The sequence below is a fragment of the Mauremys reevesii genome, linkage group 3 (assembly GCF_016161935.1).
Source record: "Mauremys reevesii isolate NIE-2019 linkage group 3, ASM1616193v1, whole genome shotgun sequence".
Taxonomy (NCBI): domain Eukaryota; kingdom Metazoa; phylum Chordata; order Testudines; family Geoemydidae; genus Mauremys; species Mauremys reevesii.
This window is the reverse complement of record NC_052625.1, coordinates 91,123,113-91,147,655: the sequence shown is the minus strand read 5'-3', so window position 1 is coordinate 91,147,655 and position 24,543 is coordinate 91,123,113. Positions and strand designations below refer to the sequence as shown.

The following is a 24,543-nucleotide window of genomic DNA, read 5'->3' as shown; positions in this document are numbered from 1 at the left end:
ACTATGGTAATAGAGTTTCCTACTGTGTCCTTTTGTCTTTGGTGTGTAAAACTTAAAATGTAAAATTTCTTCCTTGACAGTAGTCTGTTAACCTATGTGTGAACATAATTCTAGTTAGTGTTAATCAGAGTTGTACATACATTTTGAGGGGAGAATAAAATCGTTAGTTTGAAATGTTTTTTTTATTGCATCTATTCTGTAATGAGATCTTTTAACCTTCTTTTTTCCAAAATGAATTTTGGGATTTATCATCTTGGCTTTCTAAAAATGCATTTGACTTTTAATGTTGGCAGCCTAGTCAGATCAGATGCTAATTAGTTTCACAAAATGTTTCTTTTTTATTTCTAAAGTATCAATAACAACCTTGTAGTTTAAAGTTTTTCTTCCAGCCTCTAATCAAACTGGTTTAAATTGTAAAATTAAGAGACGTTATTTTAAAAATGTTGAGTGCAGTATTTGAATTTAGCCTTATAGCAGAGGTCATATTTAGCCTAAGGAGTTGGGTTTAGGGGATTAAAAGTTCCTTAAATCACCTTTGCAGTGTCCCCTCCTCCCAACGGAGAGGCATTGACATATTGAGGGTCCCTACTGCACTGTTTTCCTCTGTGCCAGGAAACTGGTATAAACATAGTTGTTTAAAATGATTTATGTGAATGCAGATGTGGTGGAGGGTGTGGGCTTAGCTTTGAAAACTGAAAAACTAGTAGTTATCTAACCTTAGTAATCTTGAATTTTTTTAAATGTTTTGTTACATTCCAGCCAGTGCAGCTGTGTTTGTAAAAGCTGTTTATAGAAACTGTTTCCTTGCACAGGGAAACTAGTGTAGATGAGTCCTGACAGACTCTGAATAGAGTTTTGTCTTTTCTGCAGCTAGAAAAATGCTGACTGACATGTTAGGCCTAGGGGGTAGGAGGCGGCCGTAAACAGGCAAAATTAAAGGAAGAATTTTCAGATCTCGGTCCCAAAACTATTGAAGGGATCATGATAGAGGGAAAAGAAAACGGACAAATTCTGATGTTTGTGAAGAAAAAATGTGTAAATGGCTGAGTGATGTAATTTAAAAAATGGGTTATGCACGATAGCTAGTTTTCATTGCTTTCTGCCATTAAGCAGTTATTAAGATGTGTCCAGGAAGGGAGGCAGCAGTCTTATTTTTCGAGTAGTATAGTCAGAAATGTAGTTATTTGTGAAGATCCGTTTTACAATGAACAAGAGGAGAGAGAATTCAGTTTAACTGGGCACTTGAATAGCATCATCTTTGGAGATTTTGCTCTTTCCTCTCTACAAATTGCTTTAATGTGTGAGATCCATTATAAGTAACTTCTGACAACGCTAATTCCTAAGATGGGGGGAGGGATAGCTCAGTGGTTTTAGCATTGGCCTGCTAAACCCAGGGTTGTTAGTTCAATCCTTGAGGGGGCCACTTAGGGATCTGGGGCAAAAATCAGTACTTGGTCCTGCTAGTGAAGGTAGGGAGCTGGACTCAATGACCTTTCAAGGTCCCTTCCAGTTCTAGGAGATAGGTATATCTCCTATTATTATTTATTATAAAAAGAGTTGTGGCACCATTTTTTTGAATAAGAAATTTATTTACCATATGTAATACTCCTTAAATAATACTTTACTTACAATGGAAATCTGTCCTGGGACTCTATCACAATAATACAAAACAAATTAACCTCTGTAAATTTGAGTGTCAGCAATAACTAAAAAGACAAGCCATTGTTTTGATCAGTCCTTTTATGCCGAGACAGTACGTGTTTCTGTCATGGGCTGTGAAGGAAAGCTATATGAATAGTTCCAGAATTTGAGTGAACTTTTCCCCTGAATTTTTTTTAAATGTTCCATTGTTTAAGCAGAAGGGAACTGATTTTTAATGTCATGCCAGTGGTAACTTGTTTCTTTGTTCCTTATAATGATTTTAATGTGGGGAAGGATAGCTCAGTGGCTTGAACATTGGCCTGCTAGACCCAGGGTTGTGAGTTCAGTTCTTGAGAGGGCCACTTAGGGATCTGGGGCAAAATCAGTACTTGGTCCTGCTAGTGAAGCCAAAGGGCTGGACTTGATGACCTTTCAGGGTCCCTTCCAGTTCTATGAGATAGGTATGTCTCCATATATACATACATCTTTTTAAATGATGCATGTAAAATAATCATTTAAAGATGTGTGTGGGAGCAACTCTGTATTCTAAGTTGCTATGGCATTACCATACTTAGTGTGTTAACTTAGATTTTTAGCATATGTCATCAGCACAGGTGGTGTGATGTGATTAAAAGTGGGTATATTGCTAGAGTGGCTGCACTCCTAGAGATATTACCAGTTTAGTAATATTTTATATCCTTAAAATGGGGAATATGTCTAGAGCTGAAATGACCATTTTAAGCGGACTCTGCTGCATGTGCAACATCCTGAGAAGCTGAGTAGTGGTGTGCAGTTTTGCTCACCAAATGCCATTTTATTCTTTCTGCAGGTGCAAATCCCTGGACTTGAAAACTTACATGTGTTTGTCCCAGATAATCTTGCAGGGGAGAAATCTGTGATTTTACAGCTGCTAAATGCAGCTGCAGGAAAGGATTGTTCTAAAGATTCAGAGGAGGTTGCATATGAGGCCTACTTACTGATGACCAAGCACAGTGATAAAGACCATGAATTAGATGACAGCTGGAGCACATGGGAAGGACAGCCAGTCAAAATAGTGCCTCAGGTGGAAACTGTTGATACCTTAAGTAGTATGCAGGTACGTGTTTTCCATTTTATGTCTACTTTTACTTGGAGGTGAAGTGCTTCCAGAATAATGATTATAGATGTTAAATGAGACATTTTTCCTTCTGTGACTAAGATGTATTGGAAATATAATAGTAACCAAGGACAATAAATTAAATATGTTCTTGCTTTGATATTTTATCTCTAAATATATGTTATTGCAGGAATTAAACATGAGACAATTTTTGAAAGCAACATTTTTATTTCCAAAAAAAAAAATTCTTCCTTATTAAATCAAAAGAATCAATAAATTATTCACAATAGAGCTGCTCAGTATCAGATGTATAGTTAGACTGATAGTATTTTGTTTTAGCAAAACGCCATCATATCTTGTGAACTGATAGGCCATTGGTGTTTGCTTTGGGTGCATTAAATCATGAGGCCAATTGCTTCAGATGCTGGGCAAATCACTTATTCCCAAATATTAATAAAAAAATGGGTGCCTCAAATTAGACTTCAGCTGGTGCTACTGGATGCTCAGCATTTTTGAAATTCAGGCCACTTATTTAGGTTGTAACTTTAGGCTCCTGTTTTTCAAAATCTTGGCTTTAATCTCTGTCTCAGTTCCCCATCTGTAGAAACTGAACGAATAGTTCACTATCTCACTGGGTTGATGTGCAATGGAATTCATTCATGTTTGTGAGGTGCACAGATACTAAAGTGATAGGAAACTTGTGAGTACCTAAATATAGGAATTCCTAAGCTCTGCAGGAAGAAATCTTCCCATTCATACTCTGAGCCAGCCGGGGTCCCTTCCACCGTTCCCTCTGCTCCACTATATGCAGCCAGGACTCGCCTCCCCTGCTGCCCGCGACCCCTAACACCAGAGCCAAATAAGATTTATTCCTCCTGGTGTTCTCTACACTTCCTCACATCCCTAGCCTGATTCAGCTCCCTTATGCCCTGATTCTTTTACCTCCTAAACCAGCTTTGGTTTGCCTTCAGACTTCCTGGGCTGGCCCACTAGTTAAGTGTTAGAATTCCTATTCCATGTATACGGCTATTTGTAATGTATAGACGTTGCTTCTTGTTTGTTAATACTACAGACTGCTCAGTGATAAGTATACACTAATGATAGCTAATCTAGTCTCCGATAACGTCCTTGTTAATATTTTTTTTACAGATATTCTAAAACATCAGGCTTTTTTAAAGTTGTGATTTTCTTGAAGAAATAAATAATAAGACACAGAATTTCATTTGGAAATTATATCCACCATCTAATATATATGTAAAAAGCATTGATTTTTTTTTTTGAAAGGCTATGTTTAAAAAGTAAGGAAGTAAAAAATTAAAGTAATATATGAAGACCTACTAAATATTCCACACTTTCTATAGTCTAAACTGCAGGGAAATGTTTAAAAATTATATATTTTCATGGAAAATAAAAACAATATTTCTGTTTAAATCTTAAGCTTTGTAAAAATTCTTTTTAATATAAAAAGTTCAATCTTAAAAATAATTGGCAGTTTCTAATTGGGGCAAGGGATAGCTCAGTGGTTTGCACATTGGCCTGCTAAACCCAGGGTTGTGAGTTCAATCCTTGACAGGGCTACTTAGGGAACTGGGGCAAAAATCAGTACTTGGTCCTGCTAGTGAAGGCAGGGGGCTGGACTCAGTGACCTTTAGATTGGTATATCTCCTATTATTATTATTTAATTAGAATCTAACGTTGTTGTTTTATACTGAAGTACCTTATGAGTGACAGTCATGATTCTGGAGTAGTAACTATGTAGATGAATTTGGACTTGATCTGCTGTAATTAATACATTATTACAACTGGGTTCTTTAAGTTTGTCATTAACAGCTCACAGTGTGAATTGTGACCTTGTCTTTGCTCTGGGACCATCTGTTATCTTATATATCTTTGCAGGTTTTGCTGAAACACTGAATGTTAGTTCCTAAAGGATATATGCATATTTTAGGAATTCACAAGTATAACATAGTTCTTCTTCAAGTGCTTGCTCACGTCCATTCCATTGTAGGTGTGTGGGCTCACCACATGCACCTGTGTTGGAAGTTTTTCCCTCAGTGGTATCTGTAGGGGACCGGCTCTGGAACCCTCTGCAGTGGCCGCGCGTATGCACTGGTATAAGGGGTACCGCTGGCTTCCCTCAACCTCAGTTCCTTCTGACCGCCAGTGACGATGCTGGAACGTCTTCTTGCCCCGGCAAGCTTATTCCTCTCAGCTGTGCCTAGTTGTGAAGTTTCTGTATATAGTTGTTAGAAATTTGTTAGTTTTATAGTTCCCTTAGTGTACACTTAGTACTAGTTTGTTAGTCTGAATAGGACTTAGCCTAGGGATGGGGCATGCCCCGGTCCCCGGGCTTCAAACCTTGTGACTGTTGCAAGAAACCCATGCCAGTCAGTGATCCCCATCGAAGTTGTTTGAAGTGCTTAGGGGAAACCCACGTTAGTAACAAGAGCTTCAGGGCGTGGACCAAAAAGCAGTGGGACATTAGTCTTTAAGCTCTTCTTGTGGAGTCGGCCCTTACATCGGCCTCGGAGCCAACCAAATCAGAGTTTGCTCCTAGCACTGCAGCCTCAGTGCGGAGTGCGCTGCTGGCACCGGCCTCAGACTGACGCTGATCCCCATTCCCAGTACCAGCTAAAAAGCAAAGAAAGGTCAGGAGAGGACATTCTCTTGTATCCCGTAAAGGGAAGGAGAGGGCCGGACGAGAGGCTGCTCTTCCCCTCCAGATGGAGATCAGGTTCCGACTCCTGCCAGGAGCAACCAAGCCACTCGCCCAGCTCGCTGCACCGCTCCAGAAGGTAAGACGCCAGAGCCCGATCACTGTACCACTGGTATGGTTCACTGTGAGCACGCTGATGGTCTCCAACACATCAGTTTACTCGCTCACATTCCCGATCTACGGAGCAGCACTGCTCGCTAAGCGTAGAGTGTCAATAACCGGGGTACCGTCGCTGATCTGCCGAACGCCACTGCCGGTCACCGGGATTGCGGCACCCAGAGCCATCACCCTCATACAGAACCTCAGTGGAGGTCTGGGGCCAGAGCTGACGGGATTGGGGTAGACAGGCAGCCTCAGCACCATCCTGGTCCCTCAGGCATGTATCCCTCTCCTTGTGCTCGGACAGCAAGGAGGAAATCCTGCCCATGGCTTAGGGCCACCCATTGGGGGCACTGGCATGCCCTGCTGGGCCACCAGTGGCAACATGGCCGCAGGACCAGTGGCCTGCCCTCTGGCAATTTTGCAACCCCTGGAAATTTCCCCAACAATCACGGGGGTATAAGTCAGCCTCGGGGGCATCCGACAAATGGTCGGCAACAGTCTCCTGCCCGCCCCTTGGCTTGGATGTGGAGTCAGAGCAGGCTCCACAGCTTCAGCCAGGCTCCACTGAGGCTCCCATGGCAGAAATGGCGCAGTTGGCAGGCCCACCTGTATCTGCCTCCTCGTCTTCTTCGCCTGATGAGGGATAGTGGGGCCCTCTCACCCGATTCCCCAGGATGATTCTAAGGCTCACCAGGAGCTCCTGAAGAGGGTTGCTTCAAACCTGGGGCTGGAAGCCAAGGAGCTGGCAGACCCCTCGAACTTCCTGTTTGATGTACTGAGAGTGGCAGCCCCTGCTAGGGTGGCATTGCCAGTGCACGAGGGAGTGGTGAAAATCACTAAGGACCTGTGGCAGACACCTTCCTCACTGCCCCCCATCTCCAAGCGGGCAGAGCGAAAATACTATGTCCCCGCTAAGGGGTATGAGTATCTTTATGATGTCACCACCCTGCCCCAAGCTCACTGGTTGTGTCGGCAGCCAATGAGCACAACAGACAGGGCCAACCGGGATTGATGCCTAAGAACCAGGAGGCAAAATTTATTCTACATCCAGCCTCCAACTGAGAGTGGCTAACCATCAGGCCTTGCTTGGCCAGTATGATTTTAACATCTGGCAGTCCATGGCCAAATTCTGATTAGCTGCCAGAGGAACCTAGAAAGGAATTCCTGGCTATCCTCAATAAGGGCAGGGCGGTGGCCAGGGCAGCCCTTCAGGCAGCCTCAGATGCACAGACTCTGTGGCCCAAACTATGGCCTCGGCCATTTCAGTGAGGCAGGTATCCTGTTTGCAGTCGTTGGGCCTTTCAATGGAGGTTCAGCAGTCTATCCAGGACCTCCCTGGCATTGTTTTCCGAGCAAACAGACAATACATTGCACGGCCTATAAGACTCGAGGGCTACCTTGAAAACCCTGAGCCTGTACACGCTGGGACTGGGAAGGAAGTAGTTTAAGCTGCAACAAACCCAGAGGTTTGGGAGCCAGTCTTGTTCAGAAGCCTTCTGTAAGAAGGGCAAGGGCTATAAGTGCCAGCAAGGCCACCAGCCAGCATCCTCTGCTCACTTGAGCTCCACCCGTAACCAACTGGGTGGTAAGCAGGCATTTTGAGGGTGCGCTCGAGTGTGACCTTCCAGCCTGTGTCCTGGATCCTGCTCTCCTGTTATTTTCCAACTACCTGTCTCCCCTTTCTCCCTGCCTGGGCCTCTGTAACATCAGACCAGTGGGTCCTCAGCACAGTAGCAGGGGGATATACCCTCCAGTTTATTTATATCCCCTCCTCAAGTCCTCCTTCAGGGACCCTTTTCAGAGACATCTGCTCGCTCAGGAGGAGCAAGGCTTTCTGCAGGTGGGAAGTCCTGATTGCATTTAAGGGGCAAAGAGTTTGACTTTCTCTATTTTTTAATCCCAAAGGCCAAAGGGGGTCTACAACCCATCCTCGACCTGTGGAATCTCAACAGGTATTTCAAGAAGTTGAAGTTTTGCATGGTCTCCCTGGCCTCCATCATTCCTTCCCTGGATCTGGGAGACTGGTACTCTGCCCTCGATTTGAAAGCCATAGTCACAGACGGTTCCTGTGCTTCATAGTTGGGACTAAATACAATAAAATAATAATTGGAGATATACCTATCTCCTAGAACTGGAAGGGACCTTGAAAGGTCATAAAGTCCAGCCCCCTGCCTTTGCTAGCAGGACCAATTTTTGCCCCAGATGGTCCCCTCAAGGATTGAGCTCACAAACCTGGGTTTAGCAGGCCAATGCTCAAACCACTGAGCTATCCCTACCCACTACCAATATGCAGTGCTCCCTTTTGGCCTAGCAACAGCACCAAGAGTGTTTACGAAATGCATGTCGCTGGTTGCGGCCTACCTCAGGCATCAGGGTATCCAGATTTACCCATGCCTTGACAACTGGCTCGTCAAGGGCCGCTCCAGGGTCCAGGTCCAATGCAGCATCAATATGCTGCAAGCCACTTGTCGAACTCTGGGCCTGCTGATAAATGAACAAAAATCAACGTTAATCCCAGTCCAACAGATAGAGTTTATCGGGGCAGTACTTGACTCTACCCGAGCCAGAGCATTTCTGTCAGAGGCCAGGTTCAGGACAATGTCACATCTAATTGCCAGCATCCCCACTCATCCGCTCACCACAGCCCGGGTCTTTCTCAGACTATTGGGTCATGTGGCAGCATGCATGTATGTTGTCTGCCATTCGAGACTCAGGCTGCACCCAATTCGAATGTGTCTAGCAGCAGTGTGCTCCCCAGCCAGGCATCACCTGGACAAGGTCATCATGGTCCCTCTGAGGGTAATTACCTCTTTGCAGTGGTGGACCAACCCGAAGTTGGTGTTAGAAGGAGTGCTGTTCGAGAGTCCATGACCCACGGTCTCCCTGTTACTGGATGCGTCTGACCTCGGTTGGGGAGTGCATCTCAGTATGCTGCGGACTCAAGGGACATGGTCTTGAGAGGAGCTCACATTACATATAAATGTCAGGGAGCTTATGGCCATACGACTAGCTTGTGGTGTCTTCCTTACACAGCTGTCTGGAATTGCCCTGTTCGCCACCAGACAGAACAGAAAGTGTCATCAGTTCTGCTCTCTCCGAGGCCTCGGCAGAGGCTCCCTTTCCAATGCTTTTCTCCTGTCATGGTTGGGAGACCTGATGTATGTCTTCCTGCCGATTCCACTTATCAGCAAAGTCCTCTTAAAAATCAAAAGTGACAAGGCGCGAGTCATTATGATCACCCCAGCGTGGCCTTGCCAGCATTGGTTCTGAATGCTCATGGAACTGGCTGGGGTAGCTCCGTGGCTACTGCTCAGCCGCCATGACCTACTCTTGCAGGATCATGGTCGGCTCCTGCACCTGAATCTTACCTCTCTCCACCTCACAGCTTGGATGCTGAGTCTGGAGGAACAGGCCTGCTCTAGTCAGGTACAGCAGATTCTCCTGGAAAGCAGAAAGCCCTCCACCAGAGTGACTTACATGGCGAAGTGGAAGTGTTTCTCCTGCCTTCCGGTGTCCTCTCAGACAATTTCAAATTGGATCACTGCCTGCATCTGTACTTCTTGCGACTTGGTGCAGGCTGTGCCTCCACCGATAGCGAAGGCTCTCTCAACTAGGGCTCAGGTGTCTTCATCTGCCTTCCTGGCGCGTGACCCTATCCAAGACATCTGCAGAGCCGCGACGTGGTCTTCAGTACACACGTTCACGACACATTATGCCATCACTCAGCAGGCCAGAGATGACGATGGCTTTGGCAGAGCTGTGTTGCAATCGACACATCCATGAACTCCTACGCACCTCTGGTGGTACTGCTTGGAGTCACCTACAATGGAATGGAAATGAGCAAGCACTTGAAAAAGAAAAGACAATTACCTTTTTTTTAAACTGTTGTTATTCGATATGTGATGCTCATGTCCATTCCATGACCTGCATTCCTTCCCCACTGTCGGAGTTTCCGGCAAGAAGGAGCGGAGGGTGGGGGGAGCCAATGGCGCCCCATATATCAGTGCATACATGCGTTGCTCCAGAGGGCGCTAGAGCCAGTCCCCTACTGATACCACTGAGGGAAAAACTTCTGGCACTGGTGCATGTGGCGCGCACACACACCTACAATGGAATGGACATGAGCAACACATCTCGAAGAACAACAGTTACGAAAATGTAACTTTTTGTTTTTCCTGCTTAGAAAATGTTTGTTCATGTTGCTAAAGCCTCTTCTGTAGCATGGATGAAGTCTGCTTATTCCTGGCATTTATCACCTATTTTGGGTGACAGTGTAGTTATTTTGTTAACAGGTTAACTTTCTAAGTGTAACTGGTTGGTTTGAGAATTCCTTGGCACAGTTTTTCCCAAACTTCTGAAATCTGAGATCCCCATTCAGGAAATGAAACCGTTTATGTCTCCCTTGCAACCCCGTGGTGTGGTGTTAAAGCCCTACCCATCTTAATTTATGTATTTTATGCTTATAAAAATGATTCAGGTAACATACTACTAGTCAAAGCACAATTGCCTAAGAAGAACTCTTTGTGTAAATGTAGTATACTTATAGTATCAAAGAATAAGATTTATAAAAAATTGGATTCCAGAAAACATTTGGGAATAACAAAATTGCCATTATGAGACAGCCTTTTCATAAAAATGGCTACCAGAGCCTATTGTATCTGTAAGAACTTGACAGTATCATCTTTGGCAGTATGTTTAATCTTGTGTTCCTAGGTTGACAACCTCCTCTTTGTAGTCATGCAATCTGCCCATCTTGTGAGTCAGAGAAAAGCTTTCCAACAGTCTATTGAAGGGCTCGTATCTTTGCATCACGAACAGACATCCAGCCAGCCAGTCATTGCCAAAGCATTGCAGCAGCTAAAGGTAAGCAGCCTTCTAATTTATTTCCAGGAGGGTTGTTTATTGTTTTATCATTTGTATCTCATTCACTGGTATACATTAAAACACAAATGGCTTAAAAGCTGTTGATGTGATTGACTCCAGTGATGATAATAGACCAGTACTCTGGATTTATCCTTTGTACAAGTTGTTGTAGGTCGTGTTTTCTGTCCAGTCTCCATTGCATCACACAAATCACTTGTGAATGCAACTTTTGAGCAATATCATGTGCATGTAAAAGTCATAGACTCTACACACACAAAAATAGGAAGCCAGTCCGTAGTACAATAGACACGTGAACCAGGGCAAAACAAAACGTTTCATATAAAGGGGTCACAGAGTTGAAATGAAGTAGATTCTCTAGTTCTTGCAAACTTCCTGTGTTCAAAATGTCAGAAAAACCAAACTTCATTTATTTTATATATAATTATAGAGATGATGGAAAAATAAGGAGAATTTTCAAAACTGTGGACAGCAAACATTAAAATGCTTTTATGTGACATGAAAGTGGGTAGGCCTACAAAACCACAGAACCAACGGAAACGAGGATTTACTAATTGAAGGTGTCATGGCTGTCCCCAGATTTCCCACTGAAGTCAGTGGCACCCATGCTCACACACCCACGGATAGAATTTGACTCTGGGTTATGTTTTATATAGATAGTAACAGTAGTGATCTTTTTCTAACTCAGCCAGCTCTTACTGTGAAATGTATTTTCTGAGAATGTGGCATTTATTAATTAGCCATTTATTTATTTCCCAGAAAACTATAGATTTTGGTCAGAATTTGATAAAATAGCGCTGTAGCCAAGAAACAGTATTTTAAACAACTGTTTGGTTTGTATAGATCTGCGTAAGTTAAGAATTGTTGACTATATGAATAAGTGCATCACCTGCTAAGTCACATAATTGTAATTCATGATTGTCTTAACACATCTATGGGTGTACTCTCTTTTATAAAATCATCCTCTTATTACTGTGCCTTCATCTTCACCCAGGCATTTGTTTTATCCACTCTTTGACTGTGTCTCCTTACAGTGCTTAGCATAACGGGACCCCAACTGCTTTGGGATTTTGGCACTACTGTTCTACAAATAATATTAATTCAGTGCGTCTCTTCAACTGAAGCTGACTTTTTTTTGTTCTTCAGAGCGATGCATTACAGCTATGCAATAAGATAAACTGTGCCATTGATAGAGTTGATCGCATGTTCACTTCTGAATTTGATGCTGAGGTTGATGAGTCTGAATCCGCCACTTTGCAGCAATACTACCGAGAAGCCATGATTCAGAGTTACAATTTTGGGTTTGAGGTAAGTGAGCAAAAGGGAATGCATTTTTTGTAGTAAAATAATGTTTTTAGCATATTTTTGGGGGGAAACTGATAAAATTCAACTCTTTCACTTACAAAAATTAGTGAATTATGCTTTTGAGTGAATTCTGTTAATTCTTATAAGAGTATATTGTGGTGCAGTGCAAATCTTTTCATGGTGTGAAAATTAAAACTTTAGACTGCATAAGAGAGAGAGCAGATCTGTTGAATCTTCCAAACTCTCAAACTGATTGAAACTCTTGTTTTGGCAAGGCATTCCTAGTTGTCACTCTGAATTTAAAGTTTAGTCCTTTCAGGCTTTGTTGACAAATTTTTGCAGGAGGTCAGAAATATTCTGATGTGAGCTGTGTCATTTGATCTTTCTCTGCCTCATTTTTTCTTTCTAGGCCCATACAAGCTACTATGTAAATGCAAAATATTTTAATTTTTTAATGTTGAGCCCTTATTCTAAGGTTCTCTTTAAACCCTTTATGTCAGTGGATGCAGCTCATCAGTGCCTGCCTTATTGCGCCAACCAGGAAATGTCAGCTTCAGGCCATTTCTGATATATTTTCACTTGTCTGATTCCTTTGAACCCTTTATAGATACACCTTTGAGACAGTACACACTTCACTATGTACAGAGTCTTTGTAAGAATGGTCTTCTAAAACAGCCCATGTTCCTATTGAATCTTTTAGTGCACATATCTACTATATATCCAAAGACTTTATTCTTTCCATGTACTACTTAAATTAAATTTGCCTGTAAGGTATGAGTATTACTCAATGCTAGTTTGAGACTTGATCTATATGATAGCAGAGCTGCGTATTGTTCCCATCTAGACAACATAATTCTTACTTGGTATGCGCATTGTTTAAAAGTAGTGCATGCACACACATAGTATGCCACATGGCTGAAATGCCACCTTTTTGTCTTGGTTCTTTTGCACTAAATGTCTTGTATTTGGGGCTTTCCCTCGAAGACATTGTTAAATAAATAATCATGCAAATTGTATGGATAGAATTAACTATATGAGTGTGAGATGTAATCGTACTTTCTTGTAATGTTTTATTAGTGAGCAGATATTTCAGTAGATATTATATATAATGGTTTGATTTTAATGTTAATACTTGAAGGATAATTTTTAATATATTGTAGTACCATAAAGAAGTTGTTCGCCTGATGTCTGGAGAATTCAGGCAGAAAATTGGAGATAAGTATATCAACTTTGCCAGAAAATGGATGAATTATGTACTAACAAAATGCGAGAGCGGTCGAGGCACGAGACCCAGGTAATGGTTAACTGGGCACCGTATCACAATATGATGTGTTGCTCTTTTCTTAAATATTATGCGGGATATTTTTGCATTGATCAATGAATAATAGCTACGTCCCATCGTGAAATTTTCCATAGTAAAAGTACAAAGCAAATTACTACCCAAACTGCTTAATGAGTTTTTCTTTCCAGACTCCTTGCCCTGAGTGTTAGCTGTCACAGAAGAGAGAGAGAAGAGGTACCTGAGATAACTAGGGCCCAAACCATTCAAAGCTTTCAAATTAAGGGCTGACACCTTGATGAAAAATTACTATTTGGTCAGGAATCAGTAAAGATGGCAGAGCATTAGTGCAACATGCATTCTTTGGGGTGTCCTGGTTAGACAGTTGGTGGTGTTGCGTGGCGAATTACTATGTGTGCAGCATTGGATGACTTTTTCCTCAATAAGAGTTCTTTGTATTAATCCAGCCTGAAGGTGACAAAAGTGTGGCTCACAAGTGACTAGGTCTTCTTCTAACAGGAAAGGCTGGGCAGTCTTCTAACTAGATGAAAATGATAGAAAGCATTTTGCCATTGTTTGATATTCGGGGGCAACAAGAAATCTACCAAGACCTTGGGACTACATACTATTTTGAGCATTGGATGAAAGGAGTCTTTGAATGAGGGTGTGGTCATAGTTCTTCGAGTGATTTCACATGTCCATTCCACTTCAGGTGTGTGCATGCCCAGTGTACCAAAGTTGGAGATTTTTCCCTTAGTTGCACCTGTCAGGGCGGCACACGCATGCGTGTGCCTTTTGTGGCTTTGTACTGATTTATTTCCCTTTATGCCACTCCTCTGCCCTTTGTACCACCCTTGCGCTCTCTCAGTTCCTTCTTACTGCCGATGTTGGTAGTCTTGAGTGTGTTGACTTGCTTTGCAAGTGTTTTCCCCATCAGGTAATTTGTTCTCTTGTATATAATTAGTGTACTCATCTATAGTTAGTTAGCTAAATATTTAGAGTAAATTTCATTTGTTGTTTTACTTAATTTGAATAGAACATTTGGGAATCAACACACTAAGTACTAACTCCCAGTACCAGGGCATGCCTCAGTCTCTCGACTTTAAGGCTTACACCAGCTGCAATAAGTCTGTGCTGGTGAGTGACCCTCATTCCAGGAGTCTAAAGTGCCTCAGGGAGGATCACATCAGGGACCGTTGTCAGATCTTCCGGGACTTCAAGTCCTGGACTAGAAAGGATAGGGAGTTGAGACTGGGTAACCTTTTCATGGAGTCCACCTTGCATCCAGCATCTGAACCTTCCCCCTTAGGATAGGTACTGAGCACTTCTTCCATCAGAAGTGCTCCTCCAGACGTAGCATAGTCTTGGTACTGTTCCCCTTCCCCAATGTCCAGGAAGGAGCATAAAAAACATACCTCAAAAGTATGCCCGGTTCCTCCACAAAATCAAGGTCTTTGGTACCGTCTGCCAGCAAGCAAGCGGGATGGTAAGGTAGAGTGTCCTCCGATGATTGACAGGTCCCACTACCGACTTCGTCTTGTCCAGGGTTATTGACTCCATCACCAGTGCTGTTGAGACTGACCCCTACTGTGGTATCACCCCTTCAGTGCAACAGCCTCAGGGGGAACCTCGTGGTAATGACAACACTGAAGGCTTATGCCGTGGCATGAGATCTGCTATGCCTCTTGGTACTGGGTGCTCCCGCAGTACAGGAGACAAGTCATCTGGTACTGATATATCTTCAGTCTTTGTTGGAGTTACCTGCTAGTAAGGTCCAACCCTCGGTACCGGCATAGCCGACTTCAGATAGTCCAGTGCCACCTTGCTTGGTGCCATCTAGAGGCAAGCCAAGCATGCTGTCCCTGGTACCAACATCTTTGGGATACACATCACCAGTCTTCAGCACTGCATAATACCATGTCTCCCTAGTCGGGTGACTCGGGGTCTTCTTCAGAGTCTGCTGTCGGCTCCGGTGCCCCTCACTCTTGGAATAGAAGGTGTCATCGAGAGGATTGGGCTCCTGGTATCTGACAGGTGCCACAATGGTCCAGGGACATGGATCCTTGGGCTGATAGAGGTTAGGCTCCAATACTCTACCATGGTTGTATTGGAACCCATGGGATTTCCCCACCACCAACCTCTGCTCTCCAGATCTCTGAGCAAACGATGGGATAGCTATCATGAGGCGTCTCAGGAAGTTACCCAGTACTGAGGAACAACCTTCCATGCCACAACTTACACCTGGGGAGGTACAGGAGAACTCCAGCTGAACCTTTTTTACACTTGTCCTCCTCTTCATCTGATGAGGTGGTGTTGAATGGATTGTCCTCCGTTCTTCAGGGTGACTGCAGGGCCTACTAAGAGCTCCTAAAGTTGCTTCCTCTCTAGATATCTGGGTTGAGGTAGTGCAAGAGAGTTCCAATAGACTGGTGGACGTACTGGGGTCAGCAGAGCCTTCCTGTCTTCCTCTACCTATAAATGAAGCCATACTAGAATCTACAAGATTGCTGTGGCAAACACCCTCTCTCTGTCACTGACAGTCAAGAGAACTGAGTGCAGGTATTATGTCCCTTCTCAGAGCTCTGAACATTTCTACACTCATCTCTCACCAGGTTCTTTGGTTGTCTTGGCAGTAAATGAAAGAGCTTGTGAGGGATGGCCATCTTCTACCCAAAGGATAAAGGAGCAAAAAGGCTCAGCTTTTTCAGAAAGAAGATTTATTTCATTGCTGGCCTGCAGTTTCATATCTCTAAAGCGCAAGTCTTGCTGGCAAGATATGATTACAATCTCTGGGATAATGTTCTCATGGACAAGTAAACAGAGGATGCTAGATAAGAGTTCCTGGCTGTCTTGGATGAGGGTAAACTCATAGCTAGGACTTCTCGCCAAACTACGTAAGAGGGGGCAGATTTGGCAACCAGAACTATTGCATCCGCAATAATGATGCGTAGGCGTTCATGGCATCAATCCTCTGGTCTTCCACAGGAGGTCCAGCAGACTATACAGGATCTTCTTTGTAAGGGCCCCACCATATTCTCGCAGCAGACTGAGGAGAAGCTTCACAGTCTCAAAGACTCCAGAACTACATTGAAATCATTGGGGATTTACCCTCCATTCCCTATAAAGAACCAGTTTCTCTCTCAGTCGAACCAACAATACCCACCTTTCCTGCCTACACAAGCTTGACCACTCCAGGAGCAAAGGGGAAAAGCTACAGGATGAGCCCTCCACTTCCTCATTTTATGTCTTTGTCCAGACCTTCTGGAGAATCCAGAAAGACCAAACAATGTGTTTGACTACCTTGTTGAGGGCAAAATATCAGTCTGTCTTGGGCTACTTTCTCCTACCCCTGTTTTTTCCAACAGCTTAGCCCACTTTCAGTGTGCTTTGGGCCTATATTACCACAGACCAGTGGGTTCTAAGCACAGTGGAATGGGGATACACCCTTCAGATTTTCAATCCTTCCCTATCCCTCTTCAGAGACCTCCTCTGTGAGGTCCAGTCTCTCCTCCATTTGGGAGCCATGGAGGAAAAGGATTTTATTCAATTTACTCCCTGATCCACCTCAATCAAGCAGTATACTTACCAACTTTCCTAAGCCCCATTCTCTTCAGGATGAAGAGAGACTCCATACCTGGAAGTTAGAAGGGTGTTAGTGTTTTACTTGGACAGAACTAGGTCATTTAGGTCTTCCTCCCAGCTGTTTGTGATGGTTGCAGAGAGGATGAAAGGCCTTCCAGTCTTGCCCCAGAGAATCTCATCCTGGATTTCTGAGTAGTCTGTCAGTCACTGTTCAGGTAGACTCTGAAACCCACCTCCAGATTGAACTTCTTGTGACTCACCTGAAGTGGCATGGACATGTGCAATGACTCAAAGAAGGGAAAAAATGGTTACTTACCTGTTCTGTAATTGTTCTTTGAGATGTGTTACACATATCTGTCCAGTAAGAAGGAACTGAGGGCATTGGGGACAGCCCTGCCCTTTATACCACTGTGCAGCAGTATGAGTCCGAAGAGTTTGCATGTTCTGCCCCAACAGATACCGCTAAGGGAAGAATCTGACTGTTGTACTGGACACACACACACCTGAAGTGAAATGTTCCTGTGCAACACATCTCAAAGAATAACAGTTACAGAACAAGTAACCATTTTTTCCTGTAGCTACTCAAAGTGCTTTTTTCTTCCTGCCAACTTCACCTCCTTCCCAGATTTAGCTTAAGCCAGCTTTCTTTCATCCATCTTCCAGTTTTATGCAGATATTTGGATTGTTGGGCAGTAGGATTGTCTGCTCTGAATGAGAAAGATTTAGGCTTGTGTGTTATCAGCATATTGTTGGCAGCGTTGTCCATGATGTATCTCAATCTCCCCCTATGTTCAGTAAGAGGGGTGACGAGATTGAACCAGGTAGAACACCACACCTCAGAGCTCTTGAGGAGGAAGACAAGCTACTCATCACCCCACTCCCAGATTGATCAGGAGAATTGGGACAGCCGACCTAGCATAACTGCACCCTCACTTGGCTTTCATAGATGGTACAGCAGTATTTTGTGATGGTTGATGTCAGAAACCTCTATAGGATTCAGTCACTTCTGAATGAATGTCTCGTGCAGATTACAGCTAGAAAGAGATCATCCACAAGTGACAACTGTACTCCTTAGTGCTTCAATCTGAGCTGAAACCCAATTGGAATAGGTATATAATATTAATACTGGTCAGATTCTGCCTAAGTCTATGTGCTAGTACCATGTCTTTGATTTTGCCCAGAAAGGAGTTGTTGGCAACTACTTTAATAAGGAGTCACTAAGATCTTATGTTCTGGGCTGGGCACTTTAAAACATATTGTGGGGAATTTATATGTACTTCTTAAAACATTAGTGGGCTGAGGTGTATAACCAGGCCTGAAGAAGGTAGCCTACTATCTTTATTTGGTGACATCCATATTAAAAGTCCAGAACTCAGAATTTCATGTCCGTTTATCACCTGGCTAAAGATTAATCCCTTAGCAAAAGCCAGGTACTTCACTCTGTACATAAATCCAAACTGTTATACAGAACTTTTGTTAATATGTGCAAGTAAACAGCAGTCATTGGGTATGTCTACATTGCAAAAATAAACAAACAAACCCGCAACAGTGAGCCACAGAGACTGGGCCTGTTGACTTGGGCTTGCGCTATGGTGTCAAAATAGCAGCATAGACATTTGCGCTTGGGCTAGAGCCTGTGCTCTGAGATACACGTCTGCCTTGCAGGGTTTGAGATCCTGGGCTCCAGCCCGAATCTGAACATCTGTACTGCTGTCCTGTAGTGTGAGTCCTGCAAGCCCAAATCAGTTGATCTGGGCTCTGAGACTTGTTGCCAAGGGTCTTTTTTGGCAGCGTAGACATATCCATACCCCTAACCATGTATATTAAGATAAGTCACTAGAACTCATGTGACGTTTATGTAATTGTTTTTAGCTAATGAACAATTATCTTCTGCTTGACAGGTGGGCAACACAAGGTTTTGATTTTCTTCAAGCCATTGAGCCAGCCTTTATTTCAGCTCTGCCTGAAGAGGATTTCTTGGTACGGAATTAATTGTTCTCACATTGCAGCCCAACCTGCTTCCAGTTCAGTTTCAGTCAATAAAATCTATTGTCTGTCTGTTATCAGGGATATTTTCTGTGCTCTTACATCTGATTAATTGTTCTGAGACTGTTCTATATAAATCTAAATGCTGATTACTCTGATTTAACTTGCAAAATTCTGAATAGTGCATACTAATGACATCAATATACAAAAAAATTAAAATTGTGTCATATTTCTGCAGTACTGAAGCCTTTGTATAGTAACTACATTCACAATCTGGGATACTTGGCAGCAGTTTGCTGATGAGCTGTTAATTTACACTCAACCTAATATTGCTTTCTATTGGATGCTCTGAAATGTATCCTTAATAGCCCTAGTTCATGTATGGTGCAAACACAAAACATTACAATCTAACTGTATTTCTTAGCTAAATCATACTAATGTACAAGATTTAAAATTTGAATCTTGCCTTGTTACTGTTAAATTATATGGTAGAGAATAGTTTGTGTTTGGTTTTGGGGGGCAGGGGTTGTTTTGTTTCTGTAAAACAGAATCCTGGAAGCTTTAGTTTTGTAATCTGGTATGTTTTAGCTCTGCAGTGGAAGTGAAAGTACAACCCCCACAAAAGTAGCAGAACACAGAGAATAATATTGATGTCGATTGATTTGTCTGCATTTATTTAAAGAAAAGGACAGGTTACTAAAAGTAATGTGACCGGAAGCCTGTCCCACAGTCACTATATCATTATCTCTGCAGCATTTTTCAGCTGTACTGTTTCAGGAGGCAAAAGAGCATTGATCCCCAGTGGTAACACACTGTAGCTGAGCCACTGTTAATTAGGAAGCAGATCATTATGAACAAATTAAAGATACATTATGAAATACTAGGGTACAGTAATCTTATTAAATAAATACTGAAACTATAGCATTCATCCTTTCCCTTTAATATTATATTTAAAACTAAACTGGCTTTTAGCACAAAAATCCTGAAGCGGACTATATTCCAATGTTTGCATTGCTGGGAAACATAGTGCTTTTAAAAAATTCCAGTTCTCTTTAAATATGATCTTGATAAGCTTGAGCATCATGGCTGATACGTCACACAAAATGTAAAGTTCTAGCTTTAAAAACTAGCCCCAGCCTGTTATTTTTTCCCCAACTTTGATGCAGTTTCTAAAGTATCTATAACAGTTTGATGGATAGTACAAGTTGTTTTTTTTTTGTTTTTTGTTTTTTTAAATAATCTAGTTGTCCTGGCACCTTCTGATGTGATCTCTTCAGTTCTTAAGCTCAGGAGAATCTTGTGTCAGTATTTGGATCAGAGATGTCGAGAAAACAAATATAAAGTGGTTTTGGTGCTTTACAATCATAGTATTCTTTCCTATGAATGTGTATGGAACCAATACCTCAGCTAGTCTTGAGGGGAGCATTGTATAGTGTGGGGAGCTATTTATATGATAAAACCTGACCACTTGTGGTTGTTGAAAGATAACTTGGCACTTTTTCAAAAAGTGGGATTTGCAGTGGGAACTGCACACAAACATCAAGAGAATACCCTAGTAACATTCGGGATAACTGAGCTAAATTCAGACCTGGTGTAAATAGAAAAAGGCTGAGTTGAAGTCAGTGGAGGTTGTGCCATCTTACACCCGGTTTCAGTTTAATAGATTTTTACAGTGAGATGGGACATTATGCTCTAGACTTATCTCCTGTATAACACAGGCCATAGAACTTCACAGAGGAATCCCTGTGGCAACACGAAACTCTCTGTTTTGAGCTATCTATATATATTTTAGAAAGTTAGCTTTAAAGTCTTCAAGTGTTGGAGAATCTATCACATTCCTTGATATTTTCTTCCAATGGTTAATTACCCTCACTGTTAAAATACATCACTTTATTGGGGTCTCAGTTTGTCTAGTTTCAGTTTATTATGCCTTTGAATTGCTGGAGGCATTTTAGCAAGGTGGAATAATGTTTGTCTGTACTTATGACCCTCACAGCATTTGTAACTGAGCACATTAAAAACATTAATAAATTTGTCCCCAGAAAATACCTGTAAGATAGTGAAGCATTAGTACACCTGTTTTACAGATGAGGAAACTGAAGTATAGAAAGATTGAGTAACTTGTCCAAGTTCTCTCACACACTGTGTAGCATTCCAGTTCAGTGCCTTAACCCCACAAGACCATCCTTTCTTGAGAGAATTGCTGATGTTGTGGGTGGACAGAAGAGCTTACATTAACAAAAGCAATTTTTCTGGGTCAGTGTTGAGCACTATATCTCAGAGTGAACAGTATCTTTGAAAGTTGTCAGCCAGGTCTAATACTTACCTCTGTGACATAGAACACTTTTTTTTTTTTCTTGGTAAGATAACGAAAATAAGGCAGTTTATTCAGTAAACATGATACTTAGTTTTATGGTCTTTGTCAATGCTTGCATATAACTCCTACTAGCATTATAGTAAAGAGGGGCTGTTTTATTGTATATCATTGTTGATGCAGTGTTGTTACAGCCATGTTAGTCCCAGGATATTAGGAGAGAGACGGGTGAGGTAATATCCTTTATTGAACCAGTGTTTGTTGGTGAGAGAGACAAGCTTTTGAACTTACATAGAGCTGCTCTTCAGGTCTGGTCAGGTTTCCCAGATCTGAAGAAGAGCACTGTATAAGTTGGCAAGCTTGTCTCTCTCTCCAACAGAAGTTGGTAGTATAAAAGATATTACCTCACCCAGCTTCTTTCTATCACTGTTCAGTCTTTTTAACTACTTAATTCTGGCAAGTCCATTGCCGGACAGGAGTGTCTAGCAATGAAATCCTAACTTTTGGCTCCAGAGATTTAACTTAATGGAACAGATAGAAGTAGTAGTATCGCACATGACAGATTATGCATGTATTAGTACATTTTAAGCAATAACACCTTGCCTTTGTGGACTTCACCCCAGGATAATTGACTGTTAGAGAAATCATGTTGTAGTCATTGTCTAAGCTACCTCATACATTTACAAATATATTTCAGTTAGCGGCATACATAACTATATAGATCATATCCGTTGTGAAGAAATGTATTTTGGGGATTTGGGATTTTTAATGTCTGAACACAAATTTAAAGGCTTGATCAAAATTGGGAAAACTAGTAAGCCAAATTTTCTCCAAATCTAGATAAATGATTTTTTTGGCAATTATCTTGTATAGTGTACAATATCATATCTTTTGTTTGTATGTTTGTTTCTCTCTCCTAGAGTTTACAAGCTCTGATGAATGAATGCATCGGCCATGTAATTGGAAAACCTCACAGTCCTGTTACAGGTTTGTACATTGGTAAGACAGCAGTTCCTGGCATTACTTCTGGAACTTAGCTACCGTAGTTTGTATAAATAAATTTGAAAAATAACAATTTGATTGTAAGCTCATTTTAAAACATTAAAGTTAACAATAAAAAGGTACTTTTAAAGCTTTTCCTGGTTGTTCTTATATGAACATTACTGTCTGAGTCATCATTAAACTGTGGAAGTGTTAACACAAGTAATGTGTAAAATGACAAAAGTCCATATTTTCAGGTAGTGTTTTTTTTTTTTAAGTAAATCACTCAAGTGATTCCTCTGACTAAGGGCAAGTCTACACTACAGAATTAAGTTGACCTAAGTTATGTTGATGTACAGCCACTGCAGTAATTAAATCGCTTTTGCATGTCCATGCTACGCTCCTTGTGTTGGCAGTGTGCATCCTCGGCAGGAGTGGTGCACCGATTTAACTGTCAGCGTGGGGCATTGTGGGACAGCTTCTGAAAGGCAGCAACAGTCGATGTAAGCCACACAGTGTCTACTCTGACACTGCATCAACCTAAGTGCTCTGCCTCTCCTGGAGGTAGAGTTCTTAAGTCGGTGTAGTGGGGGAGTAACATTAGGGGGGGCTACATTTTAGTGAAAATCCCTAGAACCACCCTTGATTGCAGATAAGAATAGAAGAGTGAAAGGGTGGCTACAGCAGAATTTCAGATTCAAGTCAGAGGCAAATGTTTGTAAGAGCAAGCTAATTATTCTAATATAGTATATTATTCCGTTTGGGGGCTTGTCTGCAATGGCAAGTCACTGCATGGAAAGTCAGGGTCTGAATCTACAGAGCAGCTCTTTGCCATGCAGTAATGTCTTGTGTGGATACTGCTAAAATGCACTGAAAGCCAAGCCATATTCCAGGACTTTTAGTGCACTGTAGCAGTGTCTACAAGTGACATTACCATGTGGCAAGCTGGTACACTGCAGATTCATATCCTGGATTGCCACACAGTAACTTGCCATGTAGACAAGGTCGAGTGATTTGGTGTGTTCTGTGGAGCAATTTCCTTGCAATGCATTTTTTATTTGTTTATTTTTATATTTCATGGAAGCTTTGTAGACACAAGTGGTAATGCAGATATTTAAATTGTTTGAAAATAAGCTTTAAAATGTTTCTTGTTGTTTAATCCAGTTAACACAAAACAAACATTTTACCAAATCTAAAATGAGCTACTTCCCATGTGGGCTCATAACCTCCATTGAAGTATTAAATATGGCATTGTATCCTTGTTTACAAATCTACTTCTTGCCTAAAGTTACTATTTTCATTCCTAACTAGATATATATTTCCATGTAGCGAGTGTCATAAAATTATGCCAATTTATTTTTTAAAAGACAAATATTAATATTACATTAGTTTGCATTGAACATCTACTGGTTGTAAATATTTTCATAAATAAGATTATCTAATGACTAACGAATTAGTCTTCTTACATTTATTTTGGTTTAGTATTAAAAATGATTTCTATTTATTTGTTAAAATAATCGTATTCAAACGTGATTCTGGATAAAGAGTATACAGCAATATGTTTCTAATTACCATCTACAAGGGGAAATAGGTTGGAAACCATTTGAAAGAGCCAAAGTTAAATGTTAATCTGTGTAAAATGTTGATACTGTAGCTGCAGGCTATTGTGAATATCTTTATTAATTGTATGGCCTAAGAAAATGCGGTGTGATTCTTTGTAAAATATAGATTAGAAGAAGAATTGCCAAATTTGTAATTCAGTGCATCTAAAATTATCATCAGCTATATTATTGACTCAGAACTTTAAATTGAAGTAAGCAAATGTTAATTGCAGAGTTTTTCTTTGATGTTGCCATTCAGTAGTGTTGCTACAACAATAGAGATGTGACATTCAGTTAGGCTTTAAATGCAACCAAACTGCCTTGCCAACAGAGTATTTCTGATTGTACTTGGAACTCTTGTAAACCTTCTTGTGATTTGTCAAGGTTAAAAATGTCCTTTGTTAAAAAGGTAAACCTCTGTGTTGTGGTATTTCATGCATGAGGAATATTAATTTTTTTTCACACACATGTTTCTATCTTATGTCCTTGTAGGAGACTTCTGTGCTGATGTCTGGTGCAGTACTTCCAGTATCTTTGTTAGATTGGGGAAGATATAACTTCCAAAATCATTTTGGCTGCTTACTGCCCACACTGCAATTATTGTTTCATTTTAGCACCATTGTTGCGGTTAAGAATGCTATCTAGTAATTTCTCTCATTTCCCACCTCCTTGCCAGTGCAATTAGTCATTGTTAGGCATTCATAACTCTCATTTTTCCTGAAGTTGCATACTGGTCCCTCATGTTTTCACATAGTCTTGACACACTTCACATGTGTTAAGGCATAACATGGAGTAGGGGGCACCTGCTGGTTTCGAAAGCATAAGCAACTCTTCCACACCATGATGAATGAGGGCAATTGGTTTTAGATGGCAGGGGGAATGAAGGGATCAGAGGAAAACAGGAGAAGGAAGAAGCATGGGTATTGTGAAAAGTACAAAGAAGTGGCATTGGGAAGAGAGAAAGTAACAGGGTTGAGCTGAAGATATCACACAGGGAAGGAGGGAGGAAAGCAAAAGAAGTACAACTGGAGGAAAAAGCATTGTCCCTTTGAGTTGTTT

At 41.7% G+C, this 24,543-nt stretch overlaps 1 protein-coding gene across 6 annotated transcripts in view; it reads left to right on the top strand.

Annotated features, from left to right (window-relative positions):
- MAP3K4 (mitogen-activated protein kinase kinase kinase 4) overlaps positions 1 to 24,543 on the top strand; it is a 151,792-nt gene that overhangs the window by 91,702 nt on the left and 35,547 nt on the right. For 4 of the 6 annotated variants that reach the window (XM_039529604.1, XM_039529608.1, XM_039529606.1 and 1 more), the window contains 6 exons: positions 2,471 to 2,737; positions 10,269 to 10,418; positions 11,583 to 11,744; positions 12,902 to 13,035; positions 18,504 to 18,582; positions 21,823 to 21,901. In XM_039529604.1, coding sequence (XP_039385538.1) covers positions 2,471 to 2,737; positions 10,269 to 10,418; positions 11,583 to 11,744; positions 12,902 to 13,035; positions 18,504 to 18,582; positions 21,823 to 21,901 — 871 coding nt within the window. The remainder of the gene's footprint in view (positions 1 to 2,470; positions 2,738 to 10,268; positions 10,419 to 11,582; positions 11,745 to 12,901; positions 13,036 to 18,503; positions 18,583 to 21,822; positions 21,902 to 24,543) is intronic. The other 2 variants (XM_039529607.1, XM_039529605.1) reach the window with 1 other exon arrangement.